Source organism: Eumetopias jubatus, unplaced genomic scaffold (assembly GCF_037043125.1).
Source record: "Eumetopias jubatus isolate StellerSeaLion01/CBP00866 unplaced genomic scaffold, mEumJub1_p1.0 scaffold_8, whole genome shotgun sequence".
In the NCBI taxonomy this organism is placed as follows: domain Eukaryota; kingdom Metazoa; phylum Chordata; class Mammalia; order Carnivora; family Otariidae; genus Eumetopias; species Eumetopias jubatus.
This window is the reverse complement of record NW_028274814.1, coordinates 130994547-131015842: the sequence shown is the minus strand read 5'-3', so window position 1 is coordinate 131015842 and position 21296 is coordinate 130994547. Positions and strand designations below refer to the sequence as shown.

Sequence of the window (21296 nt, the reverse complement as noted above, 5' to 3'; positions counted from 1 at the left end):
TCACTGCTAAACCTCCATTTGGCCAGTGACGACAGAATGTGGGGAACAGAATCGCCTACCTCTCCTGGTTGGTGAGACTGCCAGCCAGTCATGCATGTTACTTAGCAAACAACAGACTGAATCACTGTAGCAAACACCTGTTGCTTTTTTCTGTCCTGACGTCGACCTGGTTTCCAGTCCCCCAAAACTGGGTAGCCAACGAGTGTCTGGCTACGTTAATGGTGGAATGTAAGACCAAAGTCATCTGTTCCCGTGCCTCCCCTGCACGTGGAGAGGCACAGCTTTAACACAAGAGCCCTGCGCCCCAGCGCGACCCGAACCCCAGCGGCGCCAGACCCTCTGGCCCCCGGGCAACACGTGCGCGCCTGTCCCGCGCCGCCAGGAGCCCGCGGCCGCCCCGCCCCTCCCGGCGTGCCGCGCGCCGCGCACGTGACTCCGCCCCCTGCCATTGGCCGGACGGGAGGGGCGGGGCCGCCGCCGCGCCGGCGGGCAGAGCGCGGCCTCAGTCGACTGCGGGCTGTCTCCCGCGCGGCTGAGAGGTCTGCGCTCGGTGCCGAGAGGCAGGCGCTGCAGGCGTGGGCACCGCGCACGCGCGGAGATTGGCCCCCAGAGAGCGCGCGCCGGCAGGAGTGTGGCCTTGCGTCGCGTGGCGGCAGGTGTGCGGGGCCATCCCTGTCACGTGATCGAGGAGTGCGGCGCGCCGGGCACCTGGCGGGGGCGTGGCCCGGAGGCCACACCTCCTTCGGTCTCCAGGGCGGGGCGGGGCCTAAGAGACCGGCCCCCTCCGAGGGTCTAAGCTGGGGAGGGCTCGGGAAGGGTGTTGGGCACCCCTTAAATTAGGGGAAGAGTGGGGGAACACCCACCCTCGTACTACCATGGCAGTAAGAACGGGGGTGGCGCTCCTGGGAACCGAGGCCCTGGAGGAGATGGAGGCGTTCGGATTTCCTGGGGGGAGCCCCAGATCCGAGCTTGAAAGGATGGGGGCAGGCAGATGAGCTCAGAGGACCTTGGGTTCCGGTCCCGGCTCAACCTCAGATTGCGGTGAGCGGCCAGGTGAGCCCCTGCCCCTCTCCCATCTCCCCGGGCCTCGAGGGGCCATCCAGGGTGCGAGGCCTCACATCCGTGGTCTGCCGCAGGATGGGCTTCTCGGCCGCGGCCCGGCTGTGGGGCCCGCCGGGGCTGCTCCTGACCTTCGTCCTGCACCCGGCTCTGTGCCTGCGCCCAGCCCAGACCTCGGCGCCCCCTCACCGGGACTACTGCGTCCTGGGCGCGGGGCCCGCGGGCCTGCAGATGGCCTACTTCCTGCAGCGGGCCGGGAGGGACTACGCGGTGTTCGAGCGCGCCCCGCGGCCCGGCAGCTTCTTCACGCGCTACCCGCGCCACCGCAAGCTCATCAGCATCAACAAGCGGCACACGGGCAAGGCCAACGCCGAGTTCAATCTGCGCCACGACTGGAACTCTCTGCTCAGCCACGACCCCCGGCTGCTCTTCAGACACTACTCCCGCGCCTACTTCCCCGACGCGGGCGACATGGTGCGCTACCTGGGCGACTTCGCAGACCGGCTGGGGCTCCACGTGCTGTACAACACAACCATTGCCCACGTCACTCTGAACAAGGACCGGCAGGCCTGGAACGGCCATTACTTCATCCTGACCGATGGGATGGGTCACGCACACCGGTGCAGGTAAGGAACCCATCCCAGAGCTGACCTGCTGGCACCCCTTGGTGGACGGTACATGGGGAAGAAATGAGAGAATAATTTTTTTTTTTTTTTAGAGATTTTTATCCATTTGTCACGTTCACTGTGACACCAGCCTTGGTATTCAGCATCGTCTAGCTTATGTACCCGCAAAGCCCTTTCTGAAGAGCACCTCCTAGAACTAGTGTTCCTCAGAAGACATTCTGGGGAAAGTGTCCCATAAGTGTTAGATGGGCTCAGTGGGATTTCAGAACTGAACTAGAGCGGGAGGCCCCACAGGCAGGGCTGCCAGCAATCAGTTTTAGCTTGCTTTGGCTTGGGAGAAAGCTTAATGTTGTATAGACAGCGCAAACTCAGAGTCACACGCTGTACTGCCCTGATTCAGTCCTCACAAGGACCCTGGGGGCAGTTCACTGATCCTCGTTTTACAGATGAAGAGCTGAGGCCCAGAGAAGTTAAGTCACTGGTGCTATGTCACACAGTCTGAGCCTGTGTCTTCCTGACCCCGAAGCCTGTGCTCTTTCTGCTACACCAGACTGCCTTTCCCTTCCCGGCTATGGGGCTGCCACTTGGCTCCAGGCAAGTGCCCGGAGTTCATCTTCTCAGGCCCTTCGCCGGAGGCCCAGCCTTGCCCCTTACTTGTTCCAGCCCAGGGAAAGAAGGGCTCTGTCAGCTTGGGACCCTCGCATTTTAGACAGTCGGGCAACAGCGTAGGGGATTCAGAGCTCAGCTGGGTGGGCAAGGGTGAGAAAACAAGGAGCCATAGGGGGTGCGATGTCTTCTATGGGCCATGCGGTTCTGTTTTCAAAACCGCCTGTAATCAAACTATCCTGCAGGCCAGCAGGAGCCAGTGCCTGGCTGCCCCGCACAGGAAGGTAATGCCCGCCAGCATGAATCACGCCCATCTGATTTCGGATTCTGGCTTTGCTGTCCTAGGAGCTTGGGAGGCCATAGACCCACAGGGCCTGTGTCTCCTCACCTGTAAAGCAGGTCAAATAACACCAACTCAGGGCTTCTTTAGGCAATGAGATGATGCACGAAACACTCGGTAGGGGCCTGAGACAGAACTCCTGCTCGGCAGTCCCCTGCATCTGCCCAGCTGTCAGAAAAAGGAAAGTGGACCGCCAAGTTTCATTTTCACCACTGAGAGCCACACTTGGCCTAACTGCTGTGTTCAACATTAGGGGAATTGTTCAAGTTCTCATGTGTCCCCTTCTCAGAGAGTTGGACTAATTCTTGTGTTTGGCATCATCCCAGTACGGGGTAAAGGGAACCATCCACTGGAGTGGGCCCGGGAGGGGCAAGGGTGACGTCTCTCGGACACTTTGGGATAGGTCAGTAAACGGATGAATGAAGGGACATTCTCCTGTGGATTTTTTAGGAGCCAGCAGCCTGGGGGAGGCGGGCCAGCCAGGCAGCAGGGGCAGGGAGTGAGTTTCACGTCGTGGTCTTCCAGCTCAGAAACTAAGCCGTCTTCCATCTGTCCCTTCCCTGCAGTGTGCTTCTTGTGGCCACCGGTTTGTCAGTCCCCAACCAGGTTGACTTCCCTGGCTCTGAATATGTAGAGGGGTACGAGTCTGTGTCCGTGGACCCCAAGGACTTCGAGGGTCAGAATGTGCTGATCCTGGGGCGTGGCAACTCTGCCTTTGAGACAGCAGAGAACATCTTGGGTGTCACCAACTTTATCCACATGCTGAGCCGCTCCCGGGTCCGACTGTCATGGGCCACCCACTACGTAGGAGACCTCAGGTACGCTATGAGCTGCTCATGGATTCCGTACCACCAGCCCCCTTGAGAGCCATTCCTGACCCCACTGGAACAAGTGCCCCTTCCTCTGAATCTCCTTGTGCCCCGTTCAGACTCCTTTCTCTCTCCTGGCGTTTCCCTCGGGCCCCAGGGCCATCAACAATGGCCTGCTGGACACCTACCAGCTGAAGTCCTTGGATGGGTTGCTTGAGTCTGACCTGACGGATCTGGCTGTCGTGAAGGACCGCGAGGGCAAATTCCACGTCACCCTGAAGTTCTTCCTGGAGGAAGGCAACCAGAGTGCCGACGCCATCACCCTCCCCCAGGACGACAGCGACAACTTTGCCATGCGCGTGGCCTACGACCGGGTCATCCGCTGCCTGGGCTGGAACTTCGACTTCTCCATTTTCAACAAGTGAGTCCACACAGGGGTGGAGCTGGGGTCACTTCATGAACCCCTTCTGACACCTCCCCGGCGGCAGAGAGTCACCATCCCGTGGGCTAGCAGCAGGGCTTTCGGGATGGCACCGTCAGAGTGGACATGGGTGCTGCCTGGTCCCTTGCCCAGGACGTGAGCTCACCGTCCTCACAAGGATGGGTGGCCCAGAGGCCCTCCATCCTGGAGCAGCAGCAACAGTGGGTCTTCATCTGCGTCGTGATCTTCCACCCGAGAGACGGGAAAGGGGGCTCAGGCAGAATAAGTACTCGGCATAGACTATATGCTTCATAAAATGGTAGCTGCCAACTTCACTTATAATTGCGTGTTCGACTGCTTTGCTTGAGACGTTGCTGCCCCAGGTACCTTGGCAAGGCTTGGTGTCAAAGAATCCGTCCAGTGTCTCACTTTCCCCTGGCCAAGGCGCAGGCAGACAAGGAGAACCTGGAGGGCCTGAAGCAGACCCCTGCCCAGCAGGTCCCCCAGGGCCCGGTCGGAGCCCAGAGCCTAGCCTCAAGTCAGGCTCGAATCCTGGCTCTGTCCCCGATCCACCACATCTTCACCCTGAGCCTCAATAATTACTCCATCTGTTAAACAGAGATCATCATACCCGGCTCCCAGGGTCCTGGTGTGGTTTCAACACAATAAACAATATAAAGCATGACGTACGCTTAGCTCAGTGAGGAGCACATAGTAAGCGTTTCATACACAGCAGTGATTTTTATTAACAACGCTTTCTACTCACAGGTCCCTCCGACTGTCTTCTGGGGGTGAGTTCAGCAAGAAGTACCCGCTGGTCAAAGCTAGCTATGAGTCCAAAGGAAGCCGGGGCCTCTTTGTGCTGGGCACCGCCAGCCACTCTGTGGATTACCGGAAGTCTGCCGGGGGCTTCATTCATGGATTCCGATACACAGGTGAGCCCGGCAGAGAGAACCATCCCTAGGCTTTGTAAACGTAACCTGATTTGCAGCAGCCTTCATGGGAGTGCTTGTCGGTAGTCAATTGTCTTAAATTCCCCTGTTTGGGACAGAGGGCAACAGGTCTTCGTGGGCTGAGGATAGATCTAGAAAAGCGTCAGATGAGGTGTGAAAGCAAGTACATCTGGGGGTAGCATATTACATGCTCAAGCCCTGTGCCAGTCAGGCAGCATGCATTGGCAAGAAGGCAGAGCTGGAGGAGTGCTCGTGGGGGTTCCTCCCTAGCAGAGCGGTCTAGAGGTGAGGCTTCGTGACCTCTCCGTAACCCTCTTTTGGATGGCGTGGCGTCAGAGGCATAAACGAGGTGAACTCTCCGCCCTCGCAGGGCTGTCTTAAGGACAAACTAAGATAATACCTGGGAACCTTGTAGCTATGAAGCATCGTGCACAGATTCTTTGGGTACCCACAAATTTCAGTAAAAATTACAGTTGGATTACATCAGTTCTGAGGGCATAAATGTTCTGCACTCCAGGCAGGCTGCTGGGTGGGCGAGTGTTAACAAGGGCCAGTTAGTTGATTTTGCCACAAACACCTGAAGCACCCTGCATCCTGCATCCCAGCATTTCTGTATTTAATTTGATGACTTCCATTGGCTTAATACTCATTTTTGCATTTTACTGTCCTTCCAGTTTGGCAGGGGAAGGTAGCCATGTTTGATTTCCAGATGATATATTTTATGTCCCATGCAAGTGGTCAGAGAAGGAAACCAGAGAGAGTGTTAGCCAGGACATCCACAGATCAAACACACACACACACACACACACACACACACACACACACACACACCCGGAATGGACATCCACAGATCAGACACATCCACATCCACAGATCGAACACACACACACACACACACACACACACAGACACACACACACATCCACAGATTGAGCACACACACAGACACACACATCCACAGATCGAACACACACACACACACACACATCCACAGATCGAACACACACACACACAGACACACACATCCACAGATCAAACACACACACAGACACACACACATCCACAGATCGAACACACACACACAGACACACACACACACACATTGAACACACACAGATCGAACACACACATCCACAGATCGAACACACACACAGACACACACACATCCACAGATCGAACACACACACACACAGACACATCCACAGATCAAACACACACACAGACACACACACATCCACAGATCGAACACACACACACAGACACACACACACATTGAACACACACAGATCGAACACACACACATCCACAGATTGAACACACACACACACACAGACACACACATCCACAGATCGAACACACACACACACACACAGATCGAACACATACACACACACAGACACACACACATCCACAGATTGAACACACACACAGACACACATCCACAGATCGAACACACACACACACACATCCACAGATCGACACACACACACACACAGACACACACATCCACAGATCAAACACACACACAGACACACACATCCACAGATCGAACACACACACACAGACACACACACACACATCGAACACACACACACACACACACACAGACACACACACACATTGAACACACACACATTGAACACACACAGATCGAACACACACACACAGACAGACACACACACACACACACACACACATCCGGAATGGAAGAGTCTGTCCCTTTAGTGCCGATACGAAATCCGCAGATCCTGTCATTTCCGCTCCATTTCCAGATAAGGAAACTAGGGCACAGAGAACTTAAGTAACTTCCCCCAAGTCACCCAGCCAGTGGATGGCAGAAGGGTAATTTGAATCCACACGTGTCTGACCCTTAAGCTCACAGCCAACCACTAAGCTTCGGGCACGTGGGGCAACAGTCTCGGGCGCTCAGGCAGCGGCCGCTGTGTGGTCACTACCACAAGCCGAGCGGAGGGCCCTGCTGGGGGAGGGCCGGTGTGGCTACGCACATCCCGCTCATCCTGCTCCAACCTGAGAAACCGGTCCCAGGGGAGACCAGAAGCCTTCAGTAAGGCAGAGGAAGCCAACAGAAGAGAAACTATGAAGGGCGCAGAACAATACCGCGTGGCCGGTTATTCCGGACGCCCAGCCCGTCCGTCCCCCTGCTGTATCTCTGTCAGCCCACCGCCTCCATCTCCTGACCTGCGGCTCTTCGTCTCTCCTGACTGGTCTTCCTGCCACTGCAGGTCTCTCTGGCTTCCCATCCAGCCACACGGTCCCCACCGCAACACCCTTTCCTGAAACAACAAAATCTTGCCTTCCCTGTGCTTATAGCTTAAGCGTCTCTCTGCAGCTCCCCACCTCCCCTGCGAGAGCTGGGGGAGCTCCTCGGCGTGCCATTCCAAGCTCTGCCAGGCCCGGGCCACCTCACCTTTCCAGCCTGGTCCCTACCTGCTCCCCAGAATGGGCTAGGCTCTCTGGAGATGGTAGCCCCTTTCGTCAGGGCCCCCTCCCCACGCTCTACTAGCTCTGGCGTTCCCCGACCCTATGTAGAGGGATAGCTCTCGCTTTTCTGCTCTTGGGTCACTCGGACTCCATGACAGTTCGGATGCAGGCAGTGAAGGAGAGGGGGCGCTGAAAGGGTCTCCCACTGGGGCTCTGGGAGAAAGGGGAACTGTGGGCAGGGGAGCGGGGTGAGAGGGAGGCATGGGGTCCAGGGCTGGCAGAGCAGCTGGCAGGGGTCCTGTGGGGGCCTGGAGCCAGACCTGGCCCCAGACCTGGCCCCGTCACCCTTGCAGCTACCCTCCGGGGCTGCTTTCGCCCCGGAAGCAGAACTGAGTAGCATGACCGACTGGGCAGCAAAGCCCAGAACACTGTCCATCCAGCCCTTAGTAGGAAGCTTTCGCTGACCCCACTCCAAAGGCATCCTCTTGGCGCCACGCAGGCAAGCGTGCCTTGAGTTCCAAGAAGTCCATGGGGACTGGACAGTGTCCGGTAGTGAAAGATCAAATCTTAAGGGCAGCATGCTGTCCCTCCCTCTGGCCTGATTTCAGTGCGTGCTGTTCACCGCCTGCTGGAGCATCGCCACCACGGCGTCGCCTGGCCCTCCACCCAGCACCCCATCTCACAGCTGACCAGTTCCATCGTCCGGCGCGTGAACGAGGCTTCTGGGCTCTACCAGATGTTCGGTGTGCTGGCCGACGTTGTCCTGTTGAAGGAGTGAGTAGCCCAGCTTCACCATTCACCCCGTCCTAGCTCCTCTCTGCCTGTTCCGGGTATGGAGTGGCCCGGTGGTCCCCTCCTAAGGTGAAGCCTGCATGGCGGGGGGCGGGGGGTGGGGGCGGCAGGGGAGATCAATTCTGGGGGAAAACATCAGGGAAATCGACACCACGGGCTCCACAGGCAGGCAGACAGACCTGGGTATGCATCCCAGCTCTGTCACTTTCTACCTGGGTGACCTGGGCCAAGTCACTCAGCCTCTCTGAGCCTCTCTCTCAGCAGCACAGTGGGGATGATCACACCCTGCATGCAGGAGTAAAGGTCACTGGTAGCCCGCAGTCGGCACCAAGCGGGTGAGCAGTAAACCACAGTGATGCGTACCACCAGTGTGGATCGACGGGCTCCCTTGGGCCAGGGCTGTGTTGGCTCCTTATCAGTTAAGTGACAGGTGGCAGATCACAGGCGACACCCGGCAAAGCAGGGAGGGAGAAGGACTGCGGGCGAGGGCGCTCTGAGGACAGGTGGCAGGTGAGAAGCAGGGGGGTCCCTCAGTCGGAGCAGGAGAAGCCTGACCCAAAGCCGGGGAGGGCCACACACACCAAGCTCAGGGACACACAAGGCATTCACAGCGCCCAGCACAAGATATCCCATCACCCTGACTCCTCTCTTCCATTCCCATCCGCCACATTCAGACTCTCCATAAACCCCGTAAGCTCTACCTTCAAATTATGTCAAGAATCTGACCGCCTCTCCCCAGTTCCAGTACTGCCACCTTGGTCCAGACGCCCAGCATCTCACCTGAACTAACTGCGGCCTCCCACCTTTGCCCCGTGGTCTGCTTTCCACACAGCAGCCTGGCGGTCCTCTCAAAACACCAGTCACACACAATCAGCTCTGCTCAGTACTCTCCAGGGGCTGGGAGCCCTCAGGGCACACATGAGCCCTCCTCAGCTACCCCCGAGCCCCTCTCCTGTCCCTCTGCCCAAGGCCCCTTCAGCCACACGGGCCTCTTTCCTGTCCCTCGAAGACACCAAAGCAGTCACTCCCTCCCAGGGCTTTTCTGTTACTGTTCTCTCAGCCTGGGTCACTCTTTCCCCAGATACATTTCTGGTTGCTCAGAGTTTTCGGGGATCTGTCCCAATGTAAGCCAGAGCTCAGCTGTGACAGTCATGGTAAAATGAGGTGCGTGGGGATGACCAGAGGCTGTGCACTGTACAAGAGACACGCGCACACACACGCACACGCCTCCCTCAGCTCTGCTGCGGCACTGAGGGTCGCGCCACCCCCCCATTATCCCCAGGAACGCCACGGCATTTGAGTACCTGGAGGAGTTCCCCATGCAGATGCTGGCCCAGCTGGAGACCATTACAGGAAGGAAGGCCAGGCATGGGCTCTTCGTCATCAACATGGAGTACGGCAGAAACTTCTCTGGCCCCGACAAGGACGTGTTCTTTTATGACCGGTCGGTGGGGCACACGGAAGACGCCTGGCAGTCTAACTTCCTCCATCCCGTCATCTACTACTACAGGCACCTCCCCACCGGTGAGCTGGGCCTCAGCTGTCCCCCGAACGCGGGCTTCCAGGAGCTGGGCGGGTCTCTCACCTGTCACACCTCACCTCTCACACAACTCTCCCGGCTGACAGAGGACACTGGGGGACTCTGCCCAGAAACCGAATGGGGCAGAAGGTCCCGGAATAAGAAACAGCGTTCCCAGATTCTGGCGCATACCGTGACCTGGGCAGGCCACACATGGAATGTTGTGACCTCCTCCAGGCACCACATAGTAAGAGGGACCATCTTGCTGTGTGTCTCCAAAGGAGGCCGAGCATGCAGCGGGAGGGGACCTGGAGACCAACTCTCAGAGGGAACGGGGAAAGGAGCTGGAAGTGGTCAACACAGGCCTGCTGCCAAAACGCAGAAAAACTAGGCAGTGTTCTCAAGCTGTACTTTCCTTGCCGTGTGGCCAGGGACCATTACTTGAACGCTCTGAGCCTCCACTTCCTCATTTGAGAAATGGGGATAACAGTAGGATAAATGACATAAATAACACAGAATGTGGGGTGCCCGGCTGGCTCAGTCGGTGGGGCATGTGACTCTTGATCTCGAGGTTGTGAATTCAAGCCCCACTTTGGGTGCAGAGATTACTTAAAAAATAAATAAAAATCTTTAAAAAAAAACACCAGCACAGTACCTGGCACAGAGTAGCTACCAGTAGATGACCCTCCCTGCCCACCCCCCCCACCCCACCCCCCCCCCCAGGGAACACGACTCCTGCTTAAGAGACTGAAGGGCTGTCACTTGGAAGATGATGCTCTAAAAACAAGCAGAGGTAGTATCAGTGACAGGAATGCAGGATTCTATTCAGAATCGGAAGCAACTACTAGTCAAAGCTGTCCCACAGTGTAATGGGTCGCCCCTAAAATCGAGTTTCCCAGTGCCAGGATGGTTGAGTCATGGCTTAATGGCCGTCGGCCTGGCACGCCACAGAAGGGAGCCCACACCAGGTGCGAAGCTGGACTAGGTGAGCTCTCGGGCCTCTGAGTCTCCTCACAGAGCAGTTTTGAAGCAGTCACAATGGACCTCAGTCCATGTGCGCCTTAGAAAGACACGGAGTGCGAGTGATCAGTCTTGGTTCCGCTTTCTGATACCACAAGGAACAGATCTAGTCTCTTCCTCGTGCCAGCCTGGCAAACACACAGATGGCTATTGAAGAGGCTGGCCGCTGCCCAGCACGGAGTGTGTCGGGAAAGCTGAACGCGAGGGAGCGAGGGAAGCACCTGGGACATGTGGGAACCATGCTGTCCGCTCCAGGATGGGAAGCCCAGCCTCCGGGCTCTGACACAACTCCCCCTCTCCTACCCACAGAGCAGGACGTGAGGTTCCGCCCTGCTGACTGGGCCCTGCCTCGGCCCACCGCCATCCACCACATTGTGGAAGATTTCTTGACAGACTGGACCGCCCCGGTGGGGCACATCCTACCTCTGAGGCGCTTCCTGGAGAACTGTTTGGACACCGATTTACGAAGCTTCTATGCAGGTAACCTAAGTTCCTAGAAGGGACGGAGCTGAAGGTTGAAAAAAGACCAGACAGATCCATGCCCTGTGGAGTGTTCAGGATTCATATCTAGAATCCACACCCAAGAATTCTGTTAATCCACAAGATAGATGAGATGTTCACAAAGACCCTTCCCAGTATGGCACAGCTAAAGTCGCTGAATAGAATGTCATTTTTAAAGAACTGTCAGGAGAAAAAAAGGGAACTCTAAGAAAAGCCTAAAGCCCTTGCTGGACGTGGGATACCTGCCAATCATCAGTGGTAGCTTAGAGCCTAGGTAACTGACCAGTACGTGGGGGTGGGAAGGTAAGGCTGGAGCCGGGTGGGAGGCCTGTTTAGAGACCTTCACTTAAGCTTAGATCTCAGTGACCCAAGTAGGAAACAGAAAACACTCTCAAGAGGGACATGGTGGAGACTCATGCTTTTGGCTCTGGGTAGAAAAAGGGAAACTCTCCCCTGAGAATTTCTAACCACTAAGCTTCACTCATGTGAGTTTGAGGCCAAACTTCACACTGTCGTCATGGTGTAAAAATCACAGAAGTAAATGGAAGTCTTCTGTGAAGAAACAAACTTTAAAACTAGAGAAAGGGGCACCTGGGTGACTCAGTCAGTTAAGCGTCTGCCTTCAGCTCAGGTCGTGATCCCAGGGTCCTGGGATTGAGCCCCACGTTGGGCTCCCTACTCAGTGGGAATCTGCTTCTCCCTCTGCGCCTCCCCTCTCCTTGTGCACTCTTTCTCTCTTTCCCTTTCCCAAGTAAGCAAAATCTTTTAAAAAATAAAATAACACTAGAGAAATAGAAATATACATTAAAAAACAAAACAAAAAAAACCTAGGGCTTGGGGCGCCTGGGTGGCTCAGTCAGTTAAGCAACCAACTCTTGGTTTCAGCTTGGGTCATGATCTCAGGTTCCTGGGATCGAGCCCTGCACTGGGCTCCATGCTCAGCACGGAGTCTGCTTGTCCCTCTCCCTCTGCTCCGCCTCCCGCTCTCTCTCTCTCAAATAAATTTAGGAAAAAACTAGGGCTCAAAAAGTTCCCACAGATAAAGTTCCAAGTAAGTTGAACCCACCCCCCACCCCCAAACAAAAGGCACTTAACACAAAAGGACATAAAATGCCACGAGGGAGCATTAGCAGAAACAACAAACTGCTGGATCAAACCAAAAAGACTATGGGAACTGGAATAGTTACAAACAGAGGATACAAAGTCTGTCTAAAATATGTAAAGAAATGAAAAAGGAGATTATCGAAAATATAATTGGGCAGCATTCAGAAAGACCCAAATAAAACTTCTGGAAATGAAAAAATGTGTAACTAGAAACTCAACCTAGGGGCGCCTGAGGGGCTCAGCCAGTTAAGCATCCAACTTGTGATTTTGGCTCAGGTCATGATCTGAGGGTCCTGGGATCGAGCCCCGCATCGAGGCTCCACACTCAGCAAGAAGTCTGCTTGGGATTCCCTCTCTCCCTCCGCCCCTCCCCCCGCTCACATGCTGTCTTTCTCTAAAATAAGTAAATCTAAAAAAGAAAAGGAACTCAACCTAAAGATAAAGTAGCACATTAGACAGAGACGAAGAGAGGATTAGTGAACTGGAAGGTAGCTCTGACAAGAGAAGTCTGAGGACCTGGAGGGAGAACTGACATAAATAGGCCAAATTTCAGTATTTTTTAAAACCCTCTGACTGCCTAGGATATCTACCCTTTTCTGTTCAGCAAACATATATTGACCACCAGTTGTATATCAGGTATTATTCAAATCAAATCAGGTTGGAGATGGTCAGTCTCTGGCCTGCAGGTCAGAGAGCAGGTGTCCTTGTCGCCCCAGGCAACATCCTCGGTCAACTTGGAAATAAAATGCATATGTTAAGAGAGCTGGCTTAAAACAGTAGTGTAGGCTAATTGTCTAAATGTATGTGGATGCTCCGAGGTAATTCACAGCACAGGGCTAAGCAACTTTGAAGTGCTAGCATTCTGCAGACTCAGCTATGACCGCATGCTCACCTGGGAAATTGACACGATGCAGGTCTAGAGATCTCAGCTACAAAATCCCTGCCTGTTTCTCGAGGTTTCAGGAGTACCCAAAGATGGCTGTGCCCATTAGGGACCGTGTCCCGCCTGGGTTACGGCTGCCACGAATGCATCATCCAGGCCCTAGAGCCTCCTGGCTCCCACTCCCTAGACACTGCTCAACACTACAAGCCACTAAGCATCCCTGCCTTCAGCTTGGAAGCATCCTCCCAACTCAGGGCCAGCTGGCAGAGTGGGCTTTCCTCCACCCCCGTAGCTGATGTGCAGCTGTTAGCGCTGGCCCCAGACTCGGCTGGGCTTCTCTGCCCCCCACCAGGCCCCTGCAGAAGGGGTGACATATGTCATCAGAAGGTGGTGCTTGCCAAGAGGCCACCTTGCTGCCGCTCTCCCATCCTCCCCCTGCACCTGCCGTCCTCCCTGCTCAGAGAGGCTTGTCATGGGCTGTTCTGCCAGGGGCCATCTGGGCCAAAAGTCAGAAATGACGTTAGAAGTATCTCTGTGTGTGGCTCCTTACAGCCTGTTCACCCATGTGGGCCTCACAACATCCTTTGTAACGTGCCCAGGTGTTTTGAGATAAAAGACTTAAGACAGTTTTTGGACGTTTGCTCCTTCCCATCCTGTCTCATCCTGAGAAGACTGAGCCCCTATCTCTTTCATCTTTTCTGTTTTTTAAGTCAAAGTTACATAAGCACTTAGCTAAAAGACTTTTTCTCACTTCCACCCTCAGTCTCAGAAGGAACTACTTCTGGTTCTTCTGGTTTCTTCATATTTCTGAATAATAAATACCCCCAGCTGTTTCCTGATAGAGCTGACTTGACCCATGTACCAGCTTTCTGCTGTTTACCAGTGTTATCTTTCCACCCCCCCCCCCACAGGGCTCAAAACAGTGCTGTGCACACAGTATTTGCAACCCAGAGATGGCTGAGGGAATAAAGCCATGCAGGCAGCTCTGAGCTCAAAACAGGACTGACCACCGAGCTCCCGGCCCCAGCCAGGCCAACTTCCAGAAGAGAAGGCTGAGGGTCGGCTCCTCGATGGCTGAACTCCCAGTGGGACTGGCTCCCTGTAAAGCATCATGTTGGGCCCAGATCTCTGGGAGTTGAGTCATTTCTGTGGTTTGCTTTCCATTTGGGGCCTCGTTCTTCCAGAATGTCAGGGCACCCTCCTTTGAACTTCAGGGAGGGACGAGATCCATGGCTACTCAGGTCAGATGTGAGATCCCCACAAAAGTCAGCTCCCCTGCTCAAGGGGTGGAGGGCCCTGGGTGAGGCCCCGGGGCATCGGCACCCCTGCGTCCCATACCTCTCCCCGTACCTCTCTTACTCATTCATCTCCTTTTGCTTTTGTGTAGAATCCTGCTTCCTATTCACCCTAACACACCAGAAGCTGCCGCCCTTCTGCCAGCAGGGGTACCTGAGAATGCAGGGGCTCCGGGGGACTGAGAGCCTCTGGCGGCACGGAGTGGAGAGCGGGCTCCTCCGGGACTACACCACTGTGGGCAGGCGCCGTGAGGACCAGGGCCAGGGGCCACTAAGTAGCTCCCAGGCCCCAGGGCCTCCGGTCCAGCCCCTCGACAGCAACAAGGAGGAGCTGTGACCGCCAGGTGGCTCCCAGCCAGCCCTCTGTTCCACCGACGCATGGTTGCCAGAGACCACTCAGATCATCACGGTGACCAAGGCCACTCTGAGGGGTGGCCACGCAGTGGTCTCCCCTCTGGTCTGGTCCTTGGATGCCTGGGAGGCGGGATCCTGAGAAGGGTATCCTCCGCCAGGTGGGAGCCGCCTTCCACAGCCAGGCTTGTCTGCAAGTGAACTGTCACTGGGCACCAGGCTGGCTCGGTTCTGTCCCCATCAAGTGCCCAGCGGTCCCATTTCCTTCAGGTCTACTCGTCGGATGAACCGGGCAGACCATGTCACAGGTGGCACTGTCCTCATTGTCAAAGGGTTCATGGCAGGCACTTTAAACCGAAGCGCTAACATCCTTAACCCTCTGGGGCGGGTGGGACTGTTGCCTCTGATGAAGACATCAGCTCAGAGAGCTTATTTGACTCCAGACTCCCTGTCTGGGTCCCCTGAGGCCTGGGCCACTCTGCCTCACCCTGCCCCCACCTCAGTTTCCAGAACCCAGGCTGGGCCAGCCCAGCTTATCATCACAGGCCCGGCTGCTGTCACCAGGCAGAGACGGGACAAGCTCCTGCAAAGCCACCTTATCTGCGCGGGTTTCTGCCTGAGCAGCAGGACTCAGAGCTGCACCCGCCCCAAGACGGCACTCCTTGACGTATCTCCAGCATCTGTGTCTTCTCTCTCCTCCCCGGCACCTTCCCTTTGCCCTGCTCCTGCCCTCTGAACTCCTGAACGACGCCTTGCCTCTGGTCTGCCTGAGCAAGTTCTGTAAAACTGTCCCCATGTTTGCAGGGAGGATTCTTTCCAAGGGGATTGATGTGCTGTTTGTACAGGGAGCCTGGCTCAGCGTGTGCAAGGAGGCACTTCTAACTGCATTTGTGTGACAATGACAATGCCTCTTTCTGGTTGCCCTAGCTGTTCTCAGTCTTCCTCCTCACCAGGAATCCGCCCCCTTCCTACACTCCCGTCAGGCACTTTCGTCCCAAGTAGGAGTAGGCCATGGAAAGCATTTGTACAGAAAATAATCACGGTGATTTTTTTCAAAGCCCAGGACCCTAGATGATTGCTTTTTCATCGGTTCTTACGGGTCCCTGTATGCACTCAGAATTCGAGGGACGCGGGCTTTCTGGATCCATGGCCCTTTTCTGGAAACATCCACTTGGCCTCAACCACCAGGCCCACTGCCTGTCTGCACATACCTCTCCCTCCAGTCATGTTAGACCAGTGACACTTGGCAGCCCGAGCCTGCCGGGGAGGTGCTTACCCTGTGACAATACTTGGCAGAGCTTCCCTGGGGACAGAAGCATCTAAAGATCTCTCCCTAGTCCCAGAGGGTTGGGTTCACCATATTTCTTACAGATGATATGTAAACCAGATTTGGGCCCCATTACCTACCCACCCCCCACCGCTTCCTTTTCCAAGACCTTTTTTGAAACAAATCTTTTCACTAGGACTGTTCCCATAATGTCAAACCCTGCCACACCCATCACACCTCACCAGCCACTGAAGGCAGCTGAGCGCCTATCAAAGTTCAAGGTGCTGCAACAGATAATTCACAGACGCCTAACTGTGTGACATCTGCTCCTCGTCCCATCACCTGCCAAATTGTTCATTCCACCAAAATTTCAGCCAGCCTTGTTTGTGTTTCATAAGGCATGGCTCCATGGTTCAGCTGAGTAGAGATGCCTTCCCTGGTATTCTCCTTGTAAAACTGGTCAGTAATTTGGAAAAGAAATCTCATTTCGAATCCCTATTTCATACTTCAGAATTAATTCCAGAGCAATTTTTAAAAAGACTTTATTTCATAGAGCACAACTAAGCAGAGCAGCAGGGAGAGGGAGAGGAGAAGCAGGGAGCCTGATGCGGGGCTCGATCCCAGGACTCCGGGATCATGACCTGAGCCAAAGGCAGACGCCTAACCGGCTGAGCCACACAGGTGCCCCAATTCCAGAGCAACTTTTAAAAGCCATACAGAAACGGGAGGTGACAAGGGGGCGTTAGAGTAAAAGAAAGGACTGTCCAACTTCAGAAGCAATGGGGTAATTCCCCAGAGGAGAAGGTTTAACATTTCCAGTCTACTTAATTTTTTTAAGTTTTTACTTAGATTCCAGTTAGTTAACATACAGTGTGATATTAGATTCAGGTGAAATTTTTCTTAATTTTTTTTTTTTTTTTAAGTAATCTCTACACCCAACGTGGGGCTCGAGCTCCCAACTCCGAGATCAAGCACTCCGCTGACCGAGCCAGCCAGGCACCCCTCGCCCATACTTAACTAATGTGACCGTTTAAAGAAAAGGATAAAAATTCAAAGGCAGACAGCATGGGTAAAATACTGACAGCAGAATACAATACATAAAAATAGTAATATCTTTATTACTCAACCGATTGTGGGAGTTAATGAGGAAAAAAAATAAGAGAATCATGGGACATTCACCCAATAAAATATTACACGGCTCTCAAAACCTCTCAGAGATGGTGAAAGAGCATACCATAAAAATACATGTGTGACAAAGCCAAGTGAAAAGAAGCAGACCATGAGACTGTAGTTGTGAACTACTTATAACTATGTAAAACTAGAAAGCCACAGACGGGGGAGACTCTGGAAAGGACATCTCACAAAATGTCAACCGTAGTTCTATTAGGTTTGTGGAGGCATTTTTCTTTCCTTTTCCTTTGTCCAAATTTGTGGTTACACTCCATAGTGAAATAAATACATTTATTTTTTAAAAAAATCATCTCTGCTCTTGGGATTTAAAATTGCTGGGGGCAAGAGGAGCAGGGAGCCCTCCCAGGGGACATGCTCTGCCCGGTCCCAGTGGTACCCATGGTTTCTTCCCTCTGCCAAGTCAGGAAGACACCGCGCCCAGTGTCGGGGAAGATGTGCCCCCCGCCAGAGAAGGGAATTTTAAGCGGTGTGTGCTCCTCTCCTACAGTCTTTGGATTGACTGACCCAGCACAACAGAGGGGATCTCTGGAAGAATCTTCCCTCCCAAGAGACAGAAAATGAAAGATAAAAAAATCCTCACTTTGTGGAGGTCTCCTGGGTGTAATCTCCAATCTGTAGAGCCCCAAATTCCTTTTGTTCCCCAAATAAAGATGGGGGTATAGCTAAAGTCTGTCTAGAAAGTGAATCACCAAGTAGTGAATTTGTCTGCTAAACTACTCCTAACATCTAATCATTTACTGCATATTTACTATGTACCCAGAACTGTGCTGTGGTTTTAAAGATAGGCTCACAAATTCTTTGCTACTTCTCCTCCAAAGAGGTGGAGCTCATTCCCCTCCTTGTTGGGTGAGAGCAGGACTGAGTGATTCACTAAGAGCAAACAGAGGAGACGTGACAGGATGTTATTTTCAAGATTAGGTTATAAAAAGACCGTAGCATTCACCCACCAAGAGGCTGTCCTCTCTCTCATCACTCACTCGGGTCATGTTGCAATGACATCCAGGCATCTATGGAGAGTTCCTTGTCCACGTGGCAAGGAACAAATACCTGCCAAGAGCCGTGTGCACAAGCCTAGAAGCAGATCCCACTCCTATCCAGCCTTTAGGGGACTGCAGTGCTGGCCACCACCTTGAACGCAGCCTCCTGAGAGACCCCCAGCCAGAACCACCCAGCACAGCCGCTCTCTGACTCCTGATCCACAGAACTTTGAGATAATGTCTGTTGTTTCACTCTGCTAAATTTCAGGGGTGGGGAAGTGGAGGGCTGGAGGGGTGTTTTGTTACACAGCAATAGATAACTAATGCATGCGCTAGATAGCTTACCTGCATTTTGTCACCACAACCCTAAGAGATAGATAATCCTATCCTATCCCCCGTTCCTACCCTAGTCTCCCCATTCTTACGTCGAGAACAATCACACAGCAGGTCGGTGGTGGTGAGGTGCTTTGAAAATCCACTTCCTTCGAGCCATCCTCTCAATATTAAATCATTAAAGTAAACCATGTTGCCTATGGGTTTCCTTCTTGTGAACACTGGCTGACAATAAATTAAGGGACCCCACAATTCTCAAACCTAAGAAACAGGAAATAAAGTGTGTGTGGCCCCACCAGGTGGCAGGGAAATGTTAAACTGCTGATTACACAAAAACGTAACCTCAAAAAGAGTATTCATCCACTCCATCAACCAGACGTCCTGTGATTCAGGTGAGGGCAGGATGACTCAGACGGGACGAGGAAAGCTCTGGAGTCTGGAGCATCCACTCCCCGCCCAGGCTCCCGCCTCAGTTAGGATCCTCGGTTCCCTGACCAATTACAACAACATCCCTAAAAGCTAAATTGGATTCTTCCCTAGAAAAGAAACCCGTAGGCTGCATCATTTCCCTGCAGATGCTAATTTTTTTTAATACAGTAAAAATGCTGACTGGGGAAAGATTTTTGTCAGACTGCAGGCTTTAAAGAAGCATTTAGTTCAATCTGGCATCCAGACCGAATGTAAATATACCACCAAGTGAAGCTGATGGGCAAATATATGAGAGGCTTTAGCCCAAGTATTTAATCCAAGTACACCACATGACTAATCCATCAACCCTGAAATAAAACGTAACAGATGTATTCAAGCAGGGAAGAAAAGACCAGCAGAATACCCTGTCTCACTCCTTTCTCAAATCTGCATACTGATTTGCCTGCTCCTCTGGAGAAAGCCCCGAGTTTCATGCTCATTGCAAAATGTTTCAGAAATTTGTCACCTGTTTGTTTCATTCTCTTGGAGATATTACCGTCTCAGACCAGTCTCTCAAGTCATTCCAAATCATTATAAATTAATTAGATGCAGAAAAGTCTCACCACCAGAAAAAAAAAAAAAAGATAATGCAATCTAGCTTCAAATGTTCAGTGTGTTATAGCCCTTCGTTGTAGTTTAGAAATAAAGCAACTATGAAAATGTATGGGACGAGCCCCCTTAACACCGGCTATGTTTCAGTTTCAAATAAGATGACTATCAGGAAAAGGAGAAGCGTCCAGAAGCCTGCGCGATGAACCGTGGTACACTGAGGATGGCCACAAAGTTTATGACGATTCCTATCAAGATGTGAGGTCTGTGTCCCCTCGCCTTGAATGAGGGTGGCTTCTGGGACTGTTTTGACCAAAAGAACATGGTGGCAGTGAAGCCACACTGGTTTCTGGGCACAGGCCCGAGAAGACTGGCAAATTCCACTACTTCTCTGGGAACCCAGCCACCACACGGAGGAAGGCCCATGTAGAGTAAGTGAGGCACGTGGCTGAGCTTCGAGCTAATAGCCCGAAGCAACTTGTAGCCATGTGGGGGTGCCATCTTGGAAACAGACCCTCCAGTCCCAGCTGAGCTCCCCATGCGGGGCAGAGATGAGCTAACCCAGCAGAGCTCCACCCAAATTTCGTATCTGTGAGGAAAATGATTCTTGTTCTAAGCCACTAGGTGTTGGGGTGGCTTGTTACACAGCAATAGATAACACGGACAGACACCATGGAGAGGCTATAAGGTGGCTTCAGTGAAGGTACACATGTAAAAGCAGGTATATTATCTGTATTAGTACTGTTTCTTGGTTTTGTTTTTGTTTTTTTAGAGTAGGGGAGGAGCAGAGGGAGACGTAGAATCTTAAGCAGACTCCAAGCCCAGCACGGAGATCATGGCCTGAGCCAAAATCAAGAGTTGGACACTTAACCACCTGAGCCACCCAGGCGCCCCTGGATTAACAATTGTTAATGAGCATATTACAAAGATAATTGTAAAGCACACTCATCAAAAAACTCTTAGTAAAATATAGCTATGGTATTGCACCATTTAGTGTACATACACTGAGGGATCAATTAGAAAGACAAGTGAGGGGTGCCTGGCTGGCTCAGTCAGAAGAGCAAGCCTCGGGGCTTGGTCTCGGGGTTGAGTTTGAGCCCCACACTGGATGTAAACGGTACTTAAATAAATAAATACTTTCTAAAAAAATTTATTTAAAGAAAAGTGAAAGAAAGAGAAGCATGAGCAAGTTAAAGAAAAGAAGAGAGCGCATGAAGACTCAACACTTGTTCTGTGGTTCCCTGAAATTAGCAGGTGGAAACTCGGGAGTCTGATGGCTGTCTTTGCCTCCAGAAAACCACAAGTAGCCTGCTAACTCCTGTACACGTGTGCGAGTCAACAAGACTAACCAGTATTTCACTGAGATCAAACACTGCACTTGAAAGGGATTTTCAACCCAACACAACCCAACACAACTGGCCCAACACAACTTTTTGGATAAAAAGACTTCCCATCTTTGTCAGACATGAATTGATCAAGAAGTCATATGGATGGATTATTGGACTTGAAGAAAAGGGTCCTTAGTACCAGCATGTTTGTGGTCCACATGCCTTCCTCTGGAGAACGCACTCAGTGTTCACCCAACTCTATGGGACCCCCCACCACGGGCTGGACACGTAATGCAGACTGGCCAATCAGAGAATGAGCCACAGTTGGACATGTGACCCAAACAGAGCCAATCAGAGCCTTGTCTGAGGCTCCACGTAGGGACACTAGGAGGGAGAGGGACTTTCCTATTCTCAGACTGTAAACGCAAAGCTGGACTTCTTGTGGCTATCTTTCCCACCACA

At 53.0% G+C, this 21296-nt stretch overlaps 1 protein-coding gene across 1 annotated transcript; it reads left to right on the top strand.

Moving 5' to 3' along the window:
• The first annotated feature begins 516 nt into the window (after window positions 1-516).
• FOXRED2 (FAD dependent oxidoreductase domain containing 2) lies at window positions 517-17465 on the top strand. The gene is made up of 8 exons (XM_088025356.1): window positions 517-1685; window positions 3198-3449; window positions 3598-3861; window positions 4630-4796; window positions 7865-8030; window positions 9331-9572; window positions 10897-11067; window positions 14463-17465. The coding sequence occupies exons 1-8, from the start codon at window positions 1138-1140 to the stop codon at window positions 14705-14707; spliced, it is 2055 nt and encodes a 684-aa protein (XP_087881482.1). The 5' UTR covers window positions 517-1137; the 3' UTR covers window positions 14708-17465.
• The last annotated feature ends 3831 nt before the right edge of the window (window positions 17466-21296 follow it).